General features: G+C 37.5%; 1 protein-coding gene across 1 annotated transcript in view; it reads right to left on the bottom strand.

Annotated features, from left to right (window-relative positions):
- THSD7B (thrombospondin, type I, domain containing 7B) overlaps positions 1-25,543 on the bottom strand; it is a 724,891-nt gene that overhangs the window by 236,499 nt on the left and 462,849 nt on the right. The window contains exon 14 of the mRNA XM_010853704.1: positions 24,461-24,639. Coding sequence (XP_010852006.1) covers positions 24,461-24,639 — 179 coding nt within the window. The remainder of the gene's footprint in view (positions 1-24,460; positions 24,640-25,543) is intronic.

The raw sequence follows: 25,543 nt of genomic DNA, 5'->3' as shown, positions 1-25,543 counted from the left end.
CCACTAGCATTTGGCACAGCATCTAATTTTAGAGGCATTGTTCCCGACAGTCCTTGGATGTGTGAAAGGGATCTGTTATTTATGTGATTTCTGATTTTTAATATCTTTTCTAACTCCAGATATTCTAAAAAATTCTTCATTTATAGGGAGCTTGAGCAACTTAGCAGTAGCAGTAGCAGTGAGGGTTGGTAAACTACAGTCCACAGGCCCAATTCAGTACACTGCCTGTTTGTGTAAAGTTTGTTTTTCTTTTTTTTTAAGGTAATCCAGACATGTTTACTTGTTTACTTATTGTTTATGACTGCCTTTGCCATGCCTCAGCAGAACTAAGTAGTCCTGGCAGAGATCATGTGGCCTACAAAGCCTAAAATATTTACTATTTGGTTCTTCATAGAAGAAGTTTGCAGACACTGACTTCTCAGATTATTTTTTAAGAATTAGATGACATCTTTCTAAAAATAATCTTACAGAATTTATCCACATTATTTCAGTATGGAAAATGCCTAGTTAATAACCTCCTCTAGTGCCAGCACAAAACTTTAAAACTGTCATAAGAGTAAAACTAAAACATCAAAAACTGATATTTCTATATGAGTCACAAAAGTCATAGCATGAAGAAAGTCTCAGAGTTTTAAGAGGTAACTAACAGTTAAACACGGGAGAAGGTGATGGCACCCCACTCCAGTACTCTTGCCTGGAAAATCCCATGGACCGAGGAGCCTGGTAGGCTGCAGTCCATGGGGTTTCGAAGAGTTAGACACGACTGAGCAACTTCACTTTCACTTTTCACTTTCATGCATTGGAGGAGGAAATGTCAACCCACTCCAGTGTTCTTCCCTGGAGAATCCTAGGGACGGGGGGGCCTGGTGGGCTGCTGTTTATGGGGTCACACAGAGTTGGACACGACTGAAGTGACTTAGCAGCAGCAGCAGCAACAGTTAAACACAGAGTACTTCTGGGAGAGTTTTTTTCCCCATAATTTTGATTTCATTTAAAAAACTTCACAAAGTACTCTCTTTAAAAATCCAGGCTCTTCCCACATTCCTTCACATGGTTAAAATTTTAATCTTGTTAATTTATTAATACACTTAAATGTAACCTCTTCTGAACACTAATGAAAATCTCTATTTGAAATATAATTAATTAGAAAGTTCTTGAAACATACAATTTAGCTTAATCAAAAGTGAAACTTTTCATCTTTTCTCAATAAATATAGAACTTCAGAGTAATTGCTCGGTATGTAGAACACTCTACATGTAAATTTAATGAAAAAAATCTAATATTTACAGCTAGTTTTTTTTGGTTGAATTGCAGAATTTGATGAGAACTATGTGAGCACTATGATAAATATAATGTTGGTATTTTAAATTAGTGTCATATATTATAAATCAAAACGAGTGTCTGAAAATTCTGTAAGATAGCATGGACACAGAATTTTTGTAAATGTGGAGACAATAGCTATGATTTTAAATTGCTGATAAAAGAATATCTTGACCGTATTCTCTTTAGAATCACAAATGGTAGTCTAATCCTATATTCTTACCCCAAATGTTAAAGAATGTTCTAAAAGTACTTCAAAAGTGAAAAGTTTGAAGAATTGAATATTGAGTGTATATCTAAATACATATGACAAAGACTTTTTATGTAGAAATATATAAGGAGAATAAATGACATCACTCAAGCACACTAAGGACACTGGCCTTTCTGAAAAGAGTTTCTTTTTTTCTTAGAGTCCCTGAAAAAAAGAACACCCAGTCCTGGTGAGACTTATACTTGAATTACACAGAATTATAACATTACAGAAATAAGACAGAAAGTGAATAGAAACGGAATATAACTCTCAAAATAATTTACTGACATTAACAATCACAGCTCCCACTTATTGAAGATTAATCTAGTCACAGACTGTGGCATCTGTGTATCATTTTTATGTACCAATAATATAAATACCATCATCACCATTTGTGATCAGGATATTGGGATGCTGAAAGTTTAATCTTGCTAGAGATCAAATAATAAATAAATGACTATCAATTTTAAGATATGTTTACCAGAATCCAATGCCCAGGCCCTTTTAGCTGTGTCCTAAGACACTGAAGAGAGGTTAACTAATTAGAGCAAATCAAAAGATGGGTCAAGAAAGTACTAATAGCTCTTTAAAAATCTTAACAATCTAAGGTATCTGTCATTTGATCAGAGTTCTGAACTAACATCATTATTAGAAGAGTCTATAAAGGAATGGTTCTTGTGAAATATCTGGCATTTCCATACATCTTGGTCAAGTTCAGTTGACTTTATATAAAGTCTCTATCTTGGGAGAATGGAGAAACAAAGTGGCACTGGTAAAGCTAGGGGAGAGCGGGGAAGAGAGAGAAAAGCCTGTAGACTTTGACAAATAAAATCTGAAATCATTCCATTGGTTCCTTTCAGGTCTGATGACTTAAATGAGACTCGGAATAAGATGAAAAGAATCCAAGGGGAAAGATTAATTGAAAACTTATAGAAGTTTTAAAAAAGCTGAAAATTACCAAAAAAAAAAAAAAAAAAGTAGATGATTGAAGAGTAACTTAAGAGCAGTATTTGCAGAGAGGAGTTATAAATGACATGGGAAGACTATGTACTTACACAAAGAAAAGTCAAATGGGAGGATTTTAGTTATGAGTGAAAATGGTTTTCTCAAAGTGAGGAGCATAAGAATTGTGATGTCTTGGAAAAAGTAGTTAAGCAGTATTCTTAAAACAACAACAAAAACAACAACAAACCTTGGATTGTCTTATAATGGATTTTTTTAATGACTAATAGGGAAGTCTAAGTAGAAAATGCAATTTTTCTTCTCTCTTTCAAAGGGTTCTACACTCATTCTTCTACTTTTAAGGTAGTAGGTTTCAAAGCATGGTTTGTGGACAGCTAGGGAGTGTTTGTGGAGGAGGAAATGGCAACGCACTCCAGTGTTCTTGCCTGGAGAATCCCATGGACAGAGAAGGCTGCAGTCCATGGGGTCGCACAGAGTCGGACACGACTGAAGCAACTTAGCAGCAGCAACAGCAGGGAGTGCTTGACACATTCCAGAGGGTCTAAAGATCACAATTATTTTCATAATAATAGAGATGTCATTTTTTTAACTCAACACATTTGTAAAAATTCAAAAGCAATGGTGTGTAAAAATGGTGGTCCCTAAACATACCAAGGAGTGGCACAAAACTATACTAGTTATCATTGTATTCCTCACCACTCCACTCTAATTACACATCGTTATAATATTCTGCCTAATTTTCAAGTATTCATGGAGCACTCTGCATACAGAAATCTGATGGGTCTGTCGAGAAAAGATATTTGTGCAATTAAAGTACAGGCTGAATGAGCTCCTTTGATCATGAAACAACACTTTTACTTAAAAAGAATATTTTGCAGACAAACTGGTTATAGAGACTTAAATATTTAGCAGACAATTTCTCAAAATATGAAGTTAGTCCATCATTTTAAGTAAAACAACTAAGTGTATTTGTTTGCAATGATAAAATTCAAGCTGTTAAGTGAAAACTAAAATTTTGGAAAACATGATTCTGTCACCATAAGCTTGGGAGCTTCTCAATATATAATGACTTTTTTGATAAGATCAGTGGTGATATGAATAAATAGGAATTTTTGATACTATGTAGTGAAATAGGTCAACATTTCAGCAAAACTCAATAGACAAATACATTCCTAATGAACAATGTATCAGGTTACAAAATCATGCATGGATTAAAGACTTATTCAAAGTGCCAGATAGTCCAATGTATTTTAATGTAACAGTGTAGGAAAAGTGGATTGCTTAGATTTCAGATTTCACACTGCAACTAAACTTTGAAAAAATTACCACCTGCCAAGTTTGCTTACACTACCAAACACTATCCAAAGTTAACTTTTTAGGTAAGTAAAAAAGTTAGAAGAATGAAATTAGAACATGCCCTAGTACCATAAATAAAAATAAACTAAACATGAATTAAAGACCTAAATGTAAGGCTGGACACTATAAAACTTTTAGAAGAAAACATAGGCAGAACACTCTTTGCCATAAATTGCAGCAAGATCTTGTTTGATCTACCTCCTAGAGTAATGAAAATTAAAACAAAAATAAACATATGGGATCTAATTAAACTTAAAAGATCTTGCACAGTAAAGGAAAACATAAACAAAGTGAAAAGACAACCCTCAGAATAGGAGAAAGTATTTCTAAAGAAGCAACCCACAAAGGGTTAATCTCTAAAATACACAAACAGCTCATGAAGCTCAATAAAAAAACAAACCATCCATTCAAAAAATGGATGGAAGATCTAAATAGACATTTTCCAAAGAAGACATATACTTGGCCAAAAAGCACATGAAAAGATGGTCAGAGAAATCCAATTAAGACTACAATGAAGTATCACATCACACCAGGCAAAATGGCCACCATCAAAAAATCTACAAACAATAAATGCTGGAGAGGGTGTCAAGAAAAGGGAACCTTCCTTCACTGATGGTGGGAATGCAAATTGGTACAGCCACTATGCAGAACAGTATGGAGGTTCCTTAAAAAACTAAAATTAGAACTACCATATGACCCAGCAATCCCACTCCTGGGCGTATACCCATAACCATAATTAGAAAAGATATATACACCCCAGTGTTTACTGCAGCACTATTTACAACAGCCAAGACATAGAAGCAATATAAATGTGTATCAACAAAAGAAAGGAAGATGTGGTACATATATATGATAGAATAATTACTCAGCCTTGAAAAAAATGAAATACTTCCATTTGCAGCAACATGGATGGATCTAGAGATTTTCACACTGAGTGAAGTAAGTCAGAGAAAGGCAAGTACGATATTGCTTATATGTGGAATATTAAAAAAAAAGGGTACAAATGAACTTAGAAAACTGACGCAGAGTCACAAATGTAGAAAGTAACCTTACGTTTATCAGTGGACAAGCCTGGGCAGGCATGCAGTGGGGTGAGGGGGGGGTGGGGTAAATCGGGAGACTAGGACTGACATATACACACTACTAAACATAAAATAAATAGCTAATAAGGACCTACTGTATAGCACAGGCAAATCCACTCAATACTCTATAAAGGACTATAAGGGAGAGAATCTAAAAAGACTGGTTATATGTATATCTGATTCACTTTTCTGTACACTTTAAACACAACATTGTAATTCAACTATAGTCCAATAAAAATATTATAAGAAAGTTACCTAAAAAAGGCCTACTAAAGTACTTTTCCTTTTTCTATCTTCGTATATGTGTAAGTCTGGAGTTTCTTCATCTACTTCACTAAAGCATTCTATTACAAAGGCTGAATGCAGAGGCAGACAGAGTTCAGCTAACTTCTATGATGCCAGTTATTAAAGAAATTTGCAAAAAGTAAAACAGTGCCTCTTTTTAAAACTATTTGCTTTGAAATAGTTATTTTTAATAAAAGTATTATTAATGTTAGCATATAAGGAATTTCATTTTAATTAATATTTAGTACTTTAAAATGAATTAATAATTTTTCAAATATCTTAAATTTAGAGAACAGTAAATGTAAGTAGATACAACCCATATGAACAAAAGCTCTTTGAGATCCTCTTGCCTTTTTGAGAGTCTAAAGGTTCCTAGAACCACTGGTTTAAGAGCACTTCCTAAAATGCTTTTTTAGATTAAACTCTCCTAATTTCCTTCTTACACTCTGGCATTGTGGCAAACAATTAATATTCACTAGTAGTCACTAAGGGACTTTCCTGTAACTCAGTAAAGAATCTGCCTGCAACGCTGGAAATCTGGGTCTGATCCAGGGGTCAGGAAGATCCTCTGGAGAAGGGAATGGCATCCCACTCAAGTATTCTTGCCTGGAGAAATGGACAGAGGAGACTGCCAGGCTACAGTCCACGGAGTCACAAAGAGTCTGAAACGACTGGGTGACTAACATTCCACTCCAGCAGCCACTAAGCACCATAAACAAGACACTGAAATTCAGATCGGAGGAAGATGACTAAACCAAGTGCTTCAACTCAAACACCTGCAAACAAATTACAGGGCATATGACATAAAAGAGTAAAATAATCTCCATTTGAAAAATATGCAGGCTGCAACCCTCTCCCCACATGAGCATCCCTAGGCCTGAAGACTGGGACCAGGGTGTCTGTCTGCAGTGGGCAGATCTTGTGCAAGTAGACAAGGGTGTCTGGACAGAGCTGAAGATGCCAGAGTGGAAGCACAAACCACAGGCTGAAGACTCGATCTCCCAATGGCATCACATTCCACAACAGAATTTTGAGAATCTCAAATCTGAATTTAGCCTTCTCAGTTGTGACTGAAGGTATACTGAAAGTCACTCAGTAGTGTCCTACTCTTTGCGACCCCATGGACTATAGAGTCCATGGAATTCTCCAGGCCAGAATACTGGAGTGGGTAGCCTTACCTTTCTCCAGGGGATCTTCCCAACCCAAGGATTGAACCCAGGGCTCCTACATTGCAGGTGTATTCTTTAGCAGCTGAGCCACAAGGGAAGCCCATTTGGTAAGGTAGGATGATTAAAAAAAACAAAAAACAAAAACGTATTTTGTAGAAACTCTTTTCACCTTAGTTTGTAACTTAATTATGGAAATAGAGGAAATGTGGATATCTTTTTTGGGTTCTCTCCCTGGCTCACAGATGTTTAGGGATGAACCTGGATATTGGCCTAGGCATAGGAGAGCTCTGTGGACAGAGAGAAGGAAGATACTCATTATACTAGTACAGTCTCTCTAAAGAGGACAGGTATTCTGATTCTCACTGCCTTCGGAGAAGGCAATGGCAACCCACTCCAGTATTCTTGCCTTGGACAGAGGAGCCTGGTGGGCTGCTGTCCATAGGGTCTCACGGAGTCAGACTGAAGCGACTCAGCATGCCTGCATGCATTGGAGAAGGAAACGGCAAGCCACTCCAGTATTCTTGCCTAGAGAATCCCAGAGAAAGAGGAGTCTGGTGGGCTGTCGTCTATGGGGTCTCATAGAGTCGGACACAACTGAAGTGACTTACCAGCAGCAGCAGCATTCTCAGATTCAGAAAATTGGCCAGAGCTTCTGATATTTGCAAAGATTTTATAAATCCAAATTTTAATGCAAGTTTTTCCATGTTTTAAAACTTGACAACTAATCAAATGTATTAACACCTGGTAGCAAACCCTGAACAGTACAAAGAACACTTTGACATCTAGAGCTTGCCAATGGACCACCAGATTATAATACCTGGGCTTGAAGAAAGTTTCCAAAAACCTTCTCTCAGAATCCCCACCAGACTCATGATTAATAATGTTGGAAATAGATAGTACTTAGAGAATGCCTCATACAAAGCCAGGCATTATATTAGGACCACTGAACACATTCTCTCAATAGCATTCATATTTTAAAATGTGTTTTCATCTACGAAAAAGCTTTGGAGTTGAACCATCAGTTTTCACCTAACCAGTCTATTCTGTAATAAGTCTTATCAAGAACTCTGTTTATGCTTTTGCATACTGACTTGACTACGGCAAGGTTAAAGTATGTGCACATAGGTTAGAACAATTTACCTGGTCTGTGGAGGTCTTAAACTTTGGCACAAATTGTAATTAAGTGTATTAATCTGTTTTCCATATTGATTCCAAGTCTGTTATTCAATAACAGATTCTGGGCAAGTGAAACCTGAACCCTTCTGAGCAAAAACTTCTGCTTCTATGCCAATAAAGTATCATCTCTTGATTATGATTTCATTTATAGCCTTTCCATAGCTCCTTCAAATGGTATTCTAGATGGGCTATAAAGCAGTTAATAAGAATAAATTAAAATTTGTACTTAGCACTAAAATGTAAATTAATTGTATGTTTTCTCCCAAATCTAACCATTTTAAACATCTGGTATATATTTTAGTGCTTCATTCGCTCTAATGGTGATGATTTTAGAAAGTTGTTAAACTGCTTTTCACTTCCCCATCATGGAAGTGCAAGGGATGTCAGCACTGAAGCATCTCTTACAAAATCATTACAAAAACAACCAGTCTTCCTTGGTTCATCATAAAGTAAAATAGAGCAGAACATTATCATCTGCCCACTGCCAACCAGACAATGAAACCACTGGCCTGACTGTGAAGAAAGTTTAAAGTTTTCAAGAATCAAGGGCATTAAGTACAGAAAATTAATCTTTTCACTGCCATGTTTTATTCTTTTGAATATCAATTTTCACCAGCTGTGATAGCTTGTGTAGCATCTGCTAGAAAGTAGGGAAAAAATGCACAGAGATTGTACTTAAGTACAGCAATAGTTTTATTTATTTTTTCCTTATGATTAAGGCCGACAGAATCATGGGAAATTCATGACTTGCAAATGATATAAATTACATAAAGATTGAAAATGATCATAACTTACTTTTAATTAAGTAATAAGCCAGAACAGATTTTTCTATAGTTTTGATTAATGTGCATTTCAAATAACAGGCAATAATTCATGCAAAGACTATCATATATTGAGTTCAAGATGTGCATATTTCACTTTTACATTCCAAAGCTGTTTCAGTTCCTCTTAGTTCTTTGCTATTCTTATTTAACATTAAATAGCTAACTTGACCAATTACTTCCCCAGAATTATTCAGCCTTTTAACTCAATTATCTTTCTGGTTTGGTTTCCTAGACATGGAGAGTTTTAATTCCAATGCCTATAATTACAAGGAGAAAAAAAGTAGAATGCAGATAGGTCTATAATCAAGTCACCAAATGTTTCATGTTTGTGGATTCTCTTCCTTGTACTTTACTGAATTGCTCATTCATATAGACATTGCTTCCGTCACTACATGTAGAAAAATCACCATTTTTTAAAAAAGTAGATACAGTTGGAAATTCAGTTTTTAATAAAAATTTGCAATTTCTTTTTACCAAAAAGAGAATGAATCATACTGATAGAGCAAAATGACTGCACTAAACTTCCCTTCTTACTCTAGAACTCAGGGATTGCTTCTGCTTGTCTAGTTGCTACTGCTAAGTCACTTCAGTCATGTCCGACTCTTAGCGACCCCATGGACTGCAGCCCCCCAGGCTCCTCCGTCCATGGGATTTTCCAGGCAAGAGTGCTGGACTGGGGTGTCATTGCTGAGTGATAAATTCAAACACCATAAAGAAGCCATAAGGGCAGTAAATATAAGACTAAAAATGGAATCCGAACATGAAGTATCTAAATATACATGCACCACTATCTTAGTTTGGGCTGTTATAACAAAAATACCATAGACTGGGTGACTTTTAAATAGCAGAGATTTATTTCTCACAGTTTTGGGGGCTAAGAGTCTAAGATCAAGGTGGTAACAAGTTCAATGTCTGGAGAAAGCCCACTTCCTGGTCCACAGACAGACATGTTTTCTGTTTGCTCACTTGGAGAAAGGGTCTAGGGAGCTCCCAGGGTAATTTTTATAAGGGCACAAATTCCATTCAAGAGCACTCCACCCTTACAACCTAATCATCTTCCAAAGCCCCATCTCCAAATGCTCTATCACATTAGGAATCAGGGATCAAAATATATACGCTGGGTGGAAACATACACCAAGTTTATAGCAGTCAGCCTACCCTCCAATGGCTCATAATTTACCTCGCCTGGAAAATCCCATGGACGGAGGAGCCTGGTATGCTACAGTCCATGGGGTCACGAAGAGTCAGACACGACTGAGCGACTTTACTTTCACTTTTCACTTTCTTGCACTGGAGAAGGAAATGGCAACCCACTCTAGTGCTTTTGCCTGGAGAATCCCAGGGACAGAGGAGCCTGGTGGGCTGCCGTCTATGGGGTCGCACAGAGTCGGACACGACTGAAGTGACTTAGCAGCAGCAGCGTTAAACTTTCACCATGTCAGAAATTCTACACACAGGGATTTCCCTGTGTGGTCCAGTGGTTAAGAATCTGCCTTCCAATCAGGGGATGTGGGTTCAATTCCTGGTTGGAAAACTAAGATTCCAAGTGTCCCGGGCCAATTCCTGAGCCCATGCTCCACAACTGAGAGCCTGCATGCTGCAACTAGAGAGAAGCCCACACATCACAATGAACTGCCCTCATGCTGCAACTAAGACCTGATGCAGCCAAAAATAAAAATAGGATATTCTATACACATATAAAAAATCCATTTGCTTCTAAAATATTTTTCTTTCCTTGTTTTCCTTTACATTGTTAGAACACATGGAATGTAGTAAGACTGTTGTGAGTGCTCAGTCTTGGAACAGTTATGATGACAATAGAAAACAATATCTACTTTGTAGAAGCCAAAAGTCTCAGGATGAAATGGTACAGACAGACAGACAAACAAACAAAAAAAGAAGACTACAAATAACTACATGGGGATGCACATATTAAACCACATTCTAAGTGTCTGATGTCTCATTGTTTGGATTTTCTAAGATTCCACCTGTACCTATTCTGAATGTATCATCCCTCAGGGGCTGTTAAAATGTTTTAAAGCAGCTCTATATCTCAATCTAAATATATAAATCTCTTTAAATGAACAGTTTCACTGAGATTTCTTTTCTATAAATATGGGCTCTTATTTCACCTCGTACAAAATGATATTCAGCTCTACTTATTCTTACCATCTGCTACTGTTACTCTCATTATCAAACGGTGTTGCAATGTTGAATAGTCTATAGAAGGTTTACTTGGATTGGAATGTTCTACAGGAATCTAAAGAAGATATTGCCCTTGGTTTCCTTCATTAGGGTTCTTTTGAACTCTTCCCATTATGTGCATAATTCCAACATGACTTTAAATTATTGATAATTAGCCCAAGAAAGGGTTGTGTGGGCTACACAGAGCAGGGAAAATAGGAGAGACACATGGTATATGAATGCATTACTTATCTGGTAGTTGTCTGCTTATTTATCATATAGAGTGAGGCCCAGGTAGGTTGGTTATGCCAAATAATTTACAAAATGGAACCATGATGTCCTTGTCAAAAAAAAAAAAAAAAAAAAAGTATCAAGAAATAGACCTAGTCAAGGCAATTCATATCTTCATAGGGACTAAGTATTACCTCATATTTCTTAACACAATAGACTTTCAAATATTCAATAAAAAACATTACTTAATTTTTTCATCTAGCTTTAAGGCTCAAAATGTTATTTAAAGCAAATTATATTCTTATGAAGTTAAATGTCAAAAAGAGTAAAATTAAGAGTATACAGTGGACATTTTGGTTCACTCTTTCATCATGCATTCCACCCCAGATGATTAGCCTAAGGGAGAACTTCCAGGTCACACATATTAGCATCTCAAGGTATAATCTGCAAACTAGCAGCCTTGCCACCACCTGGGAGCCTTTTAAATTTGCAGCCTTTTTTCTCTTCCCCATAGGACCTACTGGCCTTGCCTGGTAGTTCATGGGTAAAGAATCCTCTTGCAATGCAGGTTCTATCCTTGGGTCAGGAAGATCCCCTGGAGGAAGGAATGGCTACTCACTCCAGTATTCTTGCTTGGGAAATCCCATGGACAGAGGAGCCTGGCAGGCTAAAGTCCATGGGGTTGCAAAAGAGTCAGACATGACTGAGCGACTAAAACAACAGCAACCAGATCAACTGAATGAGAGTCTGAATTTTAGCAAGCTCTGTCAATATCCAACTTCAGTGACTGAGATGTGAGTTATAGTCCTTTAGGGGAGTGAAGGAGGTTCTGGAAAACTTTACTGGTTTTAAGATTCTCTAGAGAGAATTCTTCAGAGAAGGCGATGGCACCCCACTACAGTACTCTTGCTTGGAAACTCCCATGGATGGAGGAGCCTGGTGAGCTGCAGTTTATGGGGTCGCAAAGAGTCAGACACGACTGAGTGACTTCACTTTCACTTTTCACTTTCATGCATTGGAGAAGGAAATGACAACCCACTTCAGTGTTCTTGCCTGGAGAATCCCAGAGACGGGGGAGCCTGGTGGGCTTCCATCTATGGGGTCACACAGAGTCAGACACAACTGAAGCGACTTAGCAGCAGCAGCAGAGAGAATTCTTATTCTTCTAGTCATTGTTGCATCAGGAGGCTATGCCTGACACTGCTGATTGTGCTGTCATCCTGAGGTTTATCTTTCATTCTTCAGCTGACTTCATACCAACACTGATGATGAAAAAGCAGAGAAACTGAAAAAAAAAAACCCACTATGTCCTTGATGGCATTGCTGAGCCACAAAACCAATCAACCCTGGAGCCCACAGAACCACTGGGTTTCTTGTTATATGAGGTAATGCATTTCCTTATTGTTTCAGCCAGTTTGGATTGAAGTTTTGGTTAGTTGCAAAGCATCCTAATAGAGAGGAGAAGCAGGAAATTTTTCTGATTGAATCCATGTTGGTTTCATGTATTTTTCAAAATGGAAAATATCTATGGCCTGATTGTCCATAATTTCAACCCATTCAACCTCTCTCTTGAGTTTCCATGAATGCAGGCTCCCAGTGGAAACTTGTGGCGCAGTGGAGTAGAAATTGGAGGAGGAAATGACAACTCACTCCAGTATTCCTGCCTGGGAAATCCCATGGATAGAGGAGCCTGGTGGGCTACAGTCCATAAAGTCGCAAAGGAGTCAGAGATGACTGAGGGACTGAAAAGCAGAATAGCAAACTCCTCCTGGCTTGTCATTCTAGAGACGCATATGCTGAATGAATGAATAATGGCACGGGTGCAGAGAATTAAAGTTATCTTCCAAAGTATTTATAATTACCCTATATTCAATTTTATTTTTACCTCTTCTCTTTTTGAAAGCTACCATGGCTCATTAATAAATTACTATTGCTTAGAAGTCCCTATCCACAGCATGCACTTATATAATTGTACCTGCCACAATGCAAGTTTATATGTCTCTTTCCAATGTCCCTAATTATACAGCATGAGAATTCACATATGATATCTGTTGAGAACTACAAAGCAAAATATATCTACCATCTTATCATACCACTCCAAACCATGGATCCATGCGATATATGTTTCCACCTATTCATAGGTATTTGCACAGCCTCCGGGTAAGTTCCCTCACACAGGAAAAGACCACATGTTCAGTTAATCTCAAAGAGGTCACTTGCTCATGGTAAAGGCCATTAATCTGGGCTCATAGAATATGGTTGGGTCAAGATCATGAAATGTCTTATAAACTATATCATGTAGTTTGTGTTTTGTCCTGAAGATAACAAGAAAGAAGCAGAGGAAGCATGATAGGTATGGCAGCAAGAAGGCAGTGCTCACCCATTTGATCTCTTTGGGAAGAGATGTATATGTGGTAGGAGACAGCAATCACTGATGTGCTGTGATATGGAAGGTGATGAGATAAATAATACATCCATATGGCTTTCACATCTCTTTACATGATGTCAGACAGGTCATATTTCAAGTCATTATCTAGAATTATATGCTACCTATATTCAGAATGATCTGTGGCAGTGTATAAGTTAAAATGAAGTGCCAATTATCTACTAAAGTTGTGTATGTGCATAGCATGTGACCTAGGAATTCTACTTTTAGGTCTGTCCAATAGAAATGCACACACATAAGCACCAAAGACATGTGCAAGAATGGCTGCAACACTGTTCGTTGTAATAACCCTAAATTGGAAATAATTCAAATGTCCATCCATTAATGAGAACAGATAAAATGTGGTATACAACCTAATAATGGGACATACACAAGGACACTACATAAAGCAATGGAAATGAACAAAATTATTGCTATCCATCACAATATGGACAAATCTCACAAATATGTAGAGGAGAAAAAGGCAGACAGAAAAAGAGTACATAGTGCAGAATCCATTATGTAAAGTTTCTTTAAAAATTATAAAACTAATTTATCCTGTTAGAAGTCCAAATAATAGTTCCATTTGGTGGGAAGAAGATGGTAGAGAAGGAACTAGAGTTCAAAAGGGGGCATGAGAGATATTGATAAAGTATTACTTCTTGATGTGGGTGGTGATTGAATGGGAAGATTCACTTTGTGAAAAGTCATGGAGCTCTATTCATATTGATTTGTGTATCTTTCTGTTACACGCCTTAATAACATTTATATAAGTAAAGATCCAAAGAACCTCAAGGTCATAGGAAATTAGTTACAAATATGTAATAAGTTACATCCCTTTTTGCCACTAGGAAAAAATGTAATATCAAATAATACAAGTGAAAACAAACTGAACTGGAAATGGAAATTATATGTCAGAGACCAAGAAAAAATAATACTAATATTTATCAAGTACTTAAGTCTTTGCCAAACAACATAACAGGAAGTTTATATTTATTTTCATTTTATATTAATTAACACAATAATCTTAAAAGGTAGCTGTTATTGTTATATTCATCTAACAAATTATGAAACTGAAACTCAGTAAGGTTAAATAACCTTACTGAGATTTAGTAAGGTTAAATAATTTTCTCATGTTCTCACAGCTAGAATGGGGCAGGGTAGCACTTGACCTCAGACCTGAATGACTTTTAACCCCTTATAAACATCATTTCCACAGTGTAGTGGTTATCACGTTTGCCTCACACATCAGTGGGTCAACCTGAGCAACTTATCATCCCCTCTAAGCCCTAGTCTATTCCTCTGTGAAATGGGAGAGTACTCCCAAATTTGCTTGGAGTAGGAAAAAACTAGTGGTTGTGTTCACTGTAGATATTAGAAAGGGCATGCTAAGGCAACTGCAGGGAAAATCTTTTCCAGAGCTGACTTCAGCAAAAATTATCACCTCAGTGATAAGATTCTCAATTCAGCAGTGTTCATCAATGTGCCTGATCAGAAAAAGGAGCAAAGACAAAGCTTTGTTAACAAACATGCCTTCTTGAACTTACTTTTGTGCTGGCCACAGTTTGCAGAGCAGGGGCCTGGGAAAGTGTTTTATACCAACTTTTCCTCCACCCATGGTGATTTTTCTACTCTCATGATCAGTAAAGATTATGAAGCAAACTCTATATTACAAAAGATTTAGATAAGCTTCTCAGAGAGACTATTTTTATCTTGACTCTTAAGTCATGTTGTTTTTGCTGTTCAGTTGCTCAGTAATGTCCAACTCTTTGAGACCCATGGATTGCAGCACGCCAGGCTTCCCTGTCCTTCTTCATCTCCTGGAGCTCGCTCAAACTCATGTCCATTGAGTCAGCGATGTCACTGAGTCACTTTGTCCTCTGCTGTCCCTTTCTCCTCCTGCCTTCAGTTTTTCCCAGCATCAGGGTCTTTTCTAATGAGTCAGCTCTTCAAATCAGATGGCCAAGGTACTGGAACTTCAGCTTTAGCATCAGACTTTCCAATGAATATTCAGGATTGATTTTCTTTAGGATTGACTGCTTTGATCTCCTTGCAGTCCAAGGAACTCTCAAGAATCTCCTCCAACACCACAGTTCAAAAGCATCAATCCTTCGGCACTCAGCCTTCTTTATGGTTCAACTCTCAATCCATACATGACTACTGAACAAACTATAGCTTTGAATAGATGGACATTTGTTGGCAAAGTAATGTCTCTGCTTTTTAATATGCCATCTACGTTTGTTATAGCTTTTCTTCCAAGGAGCAAGCATCTTTTAATTTCATGGCTGCAGTCACCATCTACAGTGATTTTGGAACTCAAGAAAAGAAAGTCTGTCACTGTTTCCATTGTTACTCATCTATTTGTCATGAAGTGATGGGACTGGATGCCATGATCTTAGTTATTTGAATGTTGAGTCTTAAGCCAGCTTTCTCGCTTTCCTCTTTTACTTTCATCAAGAGGCTCTTTAGTTCCTCTTCACTTTCTGCCCTAAGGGTGGTGCTATCTGAGTATCAGAGGTTATGGATATTTCTCCTGGCAATTTTGATTCCAGCTTGTGCTTCATTCAGCCTACCATTAAGTCATGCAGAAAAAACTAAATCTTGGTTGAAAGAGTGTTTTTGCATGGATTGATCAAAGGATCTAGTCAAGACCTTGGTAATTGGCTTTTTTGGTAATTTAATCAAGGGATAAAGCTTGAAAAATCTAGAGGGCACAAGCTTACAATTAGTAGACAAATAAATCCTGGAGATCAAATTCACAGCATAGTGATTATAGTTCACGATGCTGTACTATAAAGTTCCAAGTGACTAAGAGACTAGGTTTTAATTATTCTCACCACAAAAAAGGAAATGATTATGTGATGTGAGAGGTGTTTTAACTAATTCTATAGTGGCAATCAAATTACAATGTGTAAATGTATCAAATCCATACATTGTACATCTTAAACTTACACAGAGTTATATGTCAATTATATCTCAGTTTTAAAAAAAAGAACTGGAAAATTAATGTGCCATTTAGAATCTTTCTTTGAAATGAGTCTTAAGTAGGCTATGTTTAGAAGAGCTTCCAGGTAGTTCAGTGGTTAAGAATCCACCTGCCAATGCAGGAAAGGCAAGAGACTCAGATTTGATCCCTGGATTGGGAAGAGGCCCTGGAGGAAGAAACGGCAACCCACTCCAGTATTCTTGACTGGGAAATCCAATGGACAGAGGAGCCTGGCAGGGTTGTAAAGAGTCAGACGTGACTGAGCATGCACATGCAGCAAAACTCCCATCAGTACATGGCTTAACTTTCTTAATGCTTGTGCTTAAAGTCATATTTTTAATGTATGACAGGAGGAGGGACGTTTCCGATTTGCATTTAAAACTTAAAAGGTAGGATGATTCAGGAAAGATCTGAAAAGTAGATTCTGCCAATACTTTTTTCTAGAAAAGTACCTAAGCACTTCTACCTGAGTACTTTGTTAAGAAGACAGTTTTGCAAAATTTCCAATACAGATGATGTGAGGCTGCTGCTGCTAAGTCGCTTCAGGTGTGTCTGACTCTGTGCGACCCCATAGACAGCAGCCCACCAGGCTCCTCTGTCCCTGGGATTCTCCAGGCACGAATACTGGAGTGGGTTGCCATCTCCTTCTCCAATGCATGAAAGTGAAAAGTGAAAGTGAAGGCGCTCAGTCTTGTGTGACTCTTCGAGACCCCATGGACTGTAGCCTACCAGGCTCCTCCGTCCATGGAGTTTTCCAGGCAAGAACACTGGAGTGGGTTTCCATCTCCTTCTCCAATGCATAAAAGTGAAAAGTGAAAGTGAAGGTGCTCTGTCTTGCCTGACTCTTTGAGAACCCATAGACTGCAGCCTATCAGGCTCCTCCATCCATGGGATTTTCCAGGCAAGAGTACTGGAGTAGGTTGCCATTGCCATCTCCAATGTGAGGCTAATATTACCTAATATATTTCAGAACTTCAGGAGTTAAAGGAATAGGAATAATATGAGGTGTAACAGCACATTTGAAAGGGTTCCAAAGACAAAATTTGACAAAATTTGCCCATTTCACAATTTTATAGCTATCTCCTGCCAATCCTGGAAACCCTGCCTAGCAACAGCACTGGGGAAATTTGCCAAGCCACATTAGTAGACAACTATCTAGAGGTACATAGGAATCTCTTTCATAAAAACTAAAAATGAGTTTGAGTATGTGCAGAATAGCAATACCCAGTATTAAAAAACACAGTAAAATGCAAGAGAGTGGACAACATGTAGAGGACAATTGCTTCTCATGAGTGACACTGGCAGTTCTCAAGAAACATGATCAAAGTTGCTTAAGATTTCAACAAGTCTGAGGGACAGTCCTTCTGGAATGATCAACAATAGGGTATATGTAGAAACAAGTGTAGCAGGGAGAGGAAGCTCTTGAGAAGGAAAATATGATTTTTTTTCTTTTATTTTTTGCTTGGAAATGGCGACAGAACAAGAACAAAAATGAAAGATTGCCTTTCCTGAAAGCTCTACTCAGCTCAGTTAGTGGTTTGTCACAAGTAGAAAGCACAGCACTTGGATTGGCAGACAGCCACAACGGATATGAATGGGTGAACACCAGCCTTCAGGAATCATTTTGCTCTGTCTGTGAGATGGGGTGACATGTACCTGAGTTTTGCTATAATAATTACTATGTCAGGGAGAGGTGAAATGTTTTAGTAGTATCTGTCTTTATTAAATCCTCCCAAGTAACCCTAAGAAATAAATCATGCTGTATCTCTTAATTTTTTGACCTATGATATTTCATAATTACAACGAGTTCTTATCAAAGGTATAATTAATCACCAAGCCATACCTCCCTATGCAAGAACAGTACACCTGAATGTACTTGATCATGGATAAGTGTGGGCCTTCTATATTAATGCTCAAGAAGATGACTTCTTGCTCCATTACAGTCTGGGGCTCCTGCCAATTCCAGAGTGAGCAGAACTCTGCCAAGAATGATTTGGACTAGCTTAGGATGAGTGGAAGTTGGGCAGGTCCAAAGAAACCAAGAGGCCAAAATTGGTTACATCAAATTAGGCATTAAGTGTAGCCATATTTTTCTGGGTAAACAAACATTCAGATTGAATGACAGTTATCCTCTTTCCACATCCCAACATGCTACTAACAATTAATGAAGCAATATTAAAATGTACATAAGCTACTTCTCTACGGAAAACTTTTCTCGTCTGAAGTTGCCTTCTAAGGGAGAAATGCTCCTGCTAAAATACAACTGTTTATCTTTGGAAAGAAAGTATTCTTTAAAATAGTATTACCTAGCTATGAAAAATAAAATGAATTATACTCATCATTTACAAATTTAGGCCACTTCTCTTTGGAGTAAAGACACACATTTAAAATAGAAATTGTTTCTAGAAAACATTCATTTAATTTATATCCTCTCATTCAGGTGCAAACATAATCAAAACTCTTTCAAAAATGTGTTTAAATAGATAGGGTAGATTTTTTTTAAAGTATAGATAACGAATCCCAATGTAAGCTTTCTGCTCACGCACACTGAACATATAGATTTGCAACATATAAACAACATGGAATTTCCTGCCCCTCCCTTGCTTTCGATTGTGTAAAGAACTCATAAAGGGAAATGTCAATCCAATGGAACTTTAATGTCCTCATATTTAATCTTCTATTAAGCAGAATTACAAAAGAAAAAATACAGCAAAAAGATACAGTACAAGTGCACTTAAATCCACTCACTACATTATAGATTGTAAAAAATTAAAATACATTATCTATTTGATTTTGAACAGTAGAGGCAAGGACATCAGGCAACTGACCTGATAATTCAATAAACTATTTAGAAGTTTTCTAGCTATATGAAAGCTTTGGGTAAGTTGCATGCTAGAGCTATTTAGCATCACATATACACTTAGCAGAAAGCCATCAAAGGATTGCTGTCACTTTGGTGCTTCTGGAGAAAGAGCTATCATATTGATAAGTTTTAGTTGAAAAGGGAGGCTTTTTATGAGAGATTATAAATATCAACTTCACAAACTGACTCAGAGCAGTTTATGAGCTTGTGTACATAATATCAACTCTTTCATTTATATCACTGAGTTAAATTTCAATGGAGATACAAACACAGGACTTTTCCAGGCAAATCGTTAATGAATCCTTAGGACAATTTGGAGTTCTTATTTCTTCCTGAAGAGCTCAAGTTTTTTGAGAATTCGAATGACAAATCACAGCTTAAGAGACCAGAGTTCTAATACGTATTTTATTCTTTCTATAGAGCTAGCCACCCACTCATCCAGAGAGACAGCTTCTTTTCAAATAAAGCATCCAATGGATGTAATCTGACAATTCACTGGATGGTGGACCAGGGGCTAGAATGAGTTACAAAAGCAGAAAGACAGCCCTCGCCCTTGGAAAGACCCCATGTTTTGAAACGGAACAAAGGAGGAAAGTGACTAAGTGCATGCACATGTACTAACATTTACACAGCTTGCACATAATATACGTATATATGTAGGTATACATATGTGTGTACAATAAGTATATACAATACACACACATAAGAAAATTCAATATTTTTCAAATGATATGTTAGGTTCAATCCATCATATACTGAATCTTCTTTATGCACAAGTACCAAAGATATGAACTTTTCTCACTGCTATAATTTGGTTATATTTTTTAAGCTCTTTCTTATGGGTGAATACATGAGAGAGTATTACTCTGGTTCCAAAAATAGGACAATAAATTGAGACCTAAAAACCAATTGGAAAGAAGACCAATAACCTAAGGCCAGTAGTAAAATTAAACTTTACAAAACAGCCTCAGTGTACCTCTACTGGATCTAATTTCCAGCATAGAGAAACAAATAGCAAGCTCTTCTATAGAAGAACTGCCATAAATAATAGAAGCTGGGGAATATTTCATAAATAAAGAAAATTCCAGACAATTTATTTTCAGATGAATTAAGAAAATGTGGATAACTTCAACAAATTTCAACAAATAACACACATACACACACACACACACACACAAGGAAAAATGCTACTGTAAAAAATACTAAACATAAAGGAAATTGTCACTAGAGGCCTTTCTTTTCTAAAGCATGCTGCTGCTGCTGCTGCTGCTAAGTCGCTTCAGTCGTGTCCGACTTTGTGCGACCCCATAGACAGCAGCCCACCAGGCTGCCCTGTCCCTGGGATTCTCCAGGCAAGAACACTGGAGTGGGTTGCCATTTCCTTCTCCAATGCATGAAAGTGAAAAGTGAACATGAAGTCGCTCAGTCATGTCTGACTCTTAGCGACTCCATGGACGGCAGCCCACCAGGCTCCTCCGTCCATGGGATTTTCCAGGCAAGAGTACCGGAGTGGGGTGCCATTGCCTTCTCCGTTTCTAAAGCATACTTTTACTTAAAGTGTATTTGTGGAAAGCTGTCTATAGATTTCATTATATTTTTGCTCTTATGTATTGCATTTTTCCTTGCCATTCATAGACTTACAAGTGAGAGGGAGGGCTTATTGTTTACTATCTTGATCAATTATGTTAAAATATCAAGTATGGATTAGGGTGAAGTTTTTCAAGTTTAAACCACATGTATTATAAATACCTGAAACCTCTTTGCATCAGAGTACATGCCATGTTAAATTTGATTTCTGATAACTAAATCTCAGGATTCAATTCTGAGCATCACAACCAATGTCTTTGGAATGCTACCCACTTCCTTCCCGAATGCAAAAGCTAGAAACACCTCCTGCAGACAAACCTATCTTTGCTTAGCCTTCACATATGGAATTTATCTAAGATTCTTGAACATAGGATTAATTTCTAAAGTGTACTATTTAAGGGTACAAGTTTTAACATCAGTTACTCACCTAGAGCCAGACATCCTGGAATGTGAAGTCAAGTGGGCCTTAGAAAGCATCACTATGAACAAAGCTAGTGGAGGTGATGGAATTCCAGTTGAGCTCTTTCAAATCCTGAAAGATGATGCTGTGAAAGTGCTGCACTCAATATGCCAGCAAATTTGGAAAACTCAGCAGTGGCCACAAGACTGGAAAAAGTCAGTTTTCATTCCAATCCCAAAGAAAGGCAATGCCAAAGAATTTTCAAACTACCTCAAAATTGCACTCATCTCACACTTTAGCAAATTAATGCTCAAAATGTTCCAAGCCAGGCTTCAGCAATACCTGAACCGTGAACTTCCAGATGTTCTAGGTGGATTTAGAAAATGCAGAGGAACCAGAGATCAAATTGCCAACATCCGCTGGATCATCAAAAAAGCAAGAGAGTTCCAGAAAAACATCTATTTCTGCTTTATTGACTATGCCAAAGCCTTTGACTGTGTGGATCACAATAAACTGTGGAAAATTCTGAAAGAGGTGGGAATACCAGACCATCTGACCTGTCTCTTGAGAAACCCGTATGCAGGTCAGGAAGCAACAGTTACAACTGGACATGGAACAGACTGGTTCCAAATAGGAAAAGGAGTACGTCAAGGCTGTATATTATCACCCTTCTTATTTAACTTATATGCAGAGTACATCATGAGAAATGCTGGGCTGGAAGAAGCACAAGCTGGAATCAAGATAGCTGGGAGAAATATCAATAACCTCAGATATGCAGATGACACCACCCTTATGGCAGAAAGTGAAGAGGAACTAAAAAACGTCTTGGTGAGAGTGAAAGAGGAGAATGAAAAAGTTGGCTTAAAGCTCAACATTCAGAAAACGAAGATCATGGCATCCTGTCCCATCACTTCATGGCAAATAGATGGGGAAACAGTGGAAACAGTGTCAGACTTTATTTTGGGTGGCTTCTAAATCACTGCAGATGGTGATTGCAGCCATGAAATTAAAAGATGCTTACTCCTTGGAAGGAAAGTTATGACCAACCTAGATAGCATATTGAAAAGCAGAGACTTTACTTTGCCAACAAAGATCCGTCTAGTCAAGGCTATGGTTTTTCCAGTGGTCATGCATGGATGTGAGAGTTGGATGGTGAAGAAAGCTGAGTGCCAAAGTATTGATGCCTTTGAACTATGGTGTTGGAGAAGATCTTGAGAGTCTCTCGGACTGCAAGGAGATCCAACCAGTCTATCCTAAAGGAGGTCAGTCCTAGGATTTCTTTGGAAGGACTGATGTTGAAGCTGAAACTCCAGTACTTTGGCCACCTCATGTGAAGAGTTGACTCATTGGAAAAGACTCTGATGCTGGGAGAGATTGGGGGCAGGAGGAGAAGGGGACGACAGAGGATGAGATGGCTGGATGGCATCACTGAATCAATGGACATGGGTTTGGGTAGACTCTGGGAGTTGTTGATGGAGAGGGAGGCCTGGCGTGCTGCAATTCATGGGGTTACAAAGAGTTGAACATGACTGAGCGACTGAACTGAACTGAACTAAGTGTTTAGAACAAGTTTCCTTTAAGTCCTAATAGGCATACAAGTACTTTATCTTATCCATAGTCTCAAATTTGATAGACAGTTTTTGATACATTTGCATACACACAGTAAGAATACAGTTTTGGGATCTGCGCTCAAATGAAGTCCTTTTACTCCCTGGATAATTTTCTAGTTCATAAAAGTAGTGTATTAAAACTAGTGTTTAACACTAGTTTTATAAAGGCTTTGTTTTCTTTTATGGTTTTGAGGAGACAAAAGAATTATCACACATTATTTATAATTACAAATGCCTAGCAGTTATTTCCTTCTTTAAATCCCTGGAAAATCCCCTAGGGAGGGTAAACTAGTCTTCAGACAGAGGATTCATTTCAAAGTCCTCTTTCTGATCATCAACTTGGGTCATACCTTTCTTCATACTGAGGAGGTTTCTCTCCTCAAACTCCCCCTACTTGGGTTGTTTCCCTCCTATTTTCATTAATCATATCCCAACCTTCCCTTTCCCAAACTGTTGTACTTGAGAAGTTTTTTCTTTTTTTTTTTTTGACAAAATTTGTGTGGATTTTGCCATACTCTGAATTGTTTTTTCCCCAACATGCTTTATATTTGCTTTGAAGGAAGCAACCAGGATCATCATTTTACTCTACATAACTTAAAAAAAAAAAAGACTAGCTTAATACTTTGCCCTGTCTTAGAACACAAACATTTTTTGCCATTATAATAATTTTTCATTTTCAGCAAGTTATGTATCTTTTATCAAAACTTACAAAAAAAGCTAGAGATGTCAGTCTTGAAATGACAAATGATATCTAAATAGAAATAGTACTAGATATGTTATTTATATTAATTAACTAGACATTGGATTTCCCCTCCATTAAACAATCTCTATATAAAGTCTGATCAAAATGGGGATTAGAGGGAAGAAATAAATAGACTTAGTAATAGAAGCCTGTGTAGCTATTCTGCTAAAAGTTTCAGAGTCATAAAGGATCTGCAGGCCCATGTTTAAGACACATGTCACTTAAGAATAAAGAACTTATTAACAACTGTCATCTTGTACTTCACCTAATCAATTAATTAAAATATATATATCAGTCCATGTATAATAACAGTATGCAACAATGGGAGAAATTTGAGTTCTGTATCATAATTCTTCATTAAATCTTAGTTTCTGTTATATGGGTAAAGTTAAATGAAATATTCTAATCAATTTTGCTTAAGATGGAAATTTCATTTGATATCTGCACGACAGTGTATGCTTTAGGTTCCATTTATGAAAACGGCTTTGATTTAGGGGGAAAGGTAGAAAAATAGCTCAGAAGAGACAGAAAGAGCTGTGAAAACACTGACAAGATTAGGAACAAAGAAAATTACAATGAAGAGTTAGGTAAAGGAAAAACAGAACACCAGTTTTGGAGTATGCAGATAAGACCGCTAATTATATCTATAGCCATAAAGTAATTGATATTCTCCCAACATTATTACATACACACACACACACACAGAGAAACCTTTTATAATATAATTAATCAAATAACATTTCAAGATAATTTAAAAACCAACTGGATTTAATTTTTGTAAACATCATTATAGCTAATATTACCAAGTCGTTCTCAGCATTGCCTAGGAGTGGACAAAGCTTCTATTACTAATTCTATTATATTAATTTCTACCCTCTTATCCACTCTTCTGAACGTCTAATAACTTTTTATGAGCTACTTAGAACAAGATAATGACTTCAATTTCAACAGGAAATAATAAAGGAGATACTTTTTCTGCTCTGTATTTGTTGTTTCGTGTACTTTACCTGATTCTTGAGATCCAATTTGGGACATGGGCGACCTCCATTGTATGGTTTTTCTTTCAGCCATTTCGATCTAATTCTCACTCCAATTCCACAAGATGAACTGCAAGACCCCCAACTTGACCAGTCGCTTAACTTGCAATCAAATGGGCAAGGAATGACACATTCTTCTTGAATATAGCCTGGAAAAGATATAAAAGAAGTGAAGAAAGTCTGATCAAAATGTACTGATCAAATTTACTTTGTTTACTTTATTAGAGATCATATTACCTAACAATATTGCTGCAGGGGTTTCAATAAACAGACAAAAGATTTCCAAGAGAGATACATATGGTTACTTCTCCATTCCAAATTTGTGCCATCTGCTTACTTCATAGGCAAATTTGGGATTGAGGAAGGAAGAAGGGAAAAGTGCAAAGTCTTCCTTTCTAATAAGAAGAAATGAAGCAGCTCAGGGTTAATGATGGCACTATCTCCCCCTGCAATGGATCTACATTCCCTTTTCTGGGAACAGAGAGCATAATATAGTCAATCTCAGTGCCTTCGATCTGCAAAGCTTTCACAAAGAAAGATCTTGATTCTCACTGCTGTAGTGTGACTTGAATGAAGGAGGAGGGCAAAGACTGAACCACAGATTAGGAAGAGCAGGATACTACTGAAAGAAAAGAGGAATCGTGAAAGGCTGTACATGAGATACTGGACTGGAATCAAGAGGTGAAGGTTGAAATACAGTTGCAGATGTTCTAGCTTTCCTAGCTCTTATTCTGTCCTCAACCCACTTCTTGCTACAATTTTTCTCTGATTAACCATCACATCTACAGATCATTCTGTTCAGTTCAGTCACTCAGTTGTGTCCGACTCTTTGCGACCCCATGAATCACAGCATGCCAGGCCTCCCTGTCCATCACCAACTCCAGGAGTTCACTCAGACTCACGTCCATCAAGGCAGTGATGCCATCCAGCCATCTCATCCTCTGTCGTCCCCTTCTCCTCCTGCCCCCAATCCCTCCCAGCATCAGAGTCTTTTCCAATGAGTCAACTCTTCGCATGAGGTGGCCAAAGGACTGGAGTTTCAGCTTTAGCATC

Source organism: Bison bison, unplaced genomic scaffold, assembly GCF_000754665.1.
Source record: "Bison bison bison isolate TAMUID 2011002044 unplaced genomic scaffold, Bison_UMD1.0 scf7180017864330, whole genome shotgun sequence".
NCBI classification, from domain to species: Eukaryota; Metazoa; Chordata; class Mammalia; order Artiodactyla; family Bovidae; genus Bison; species Bison bison.
This window is presented reverse-complemented; position numbering and strand designations above follow the sequence as displayed.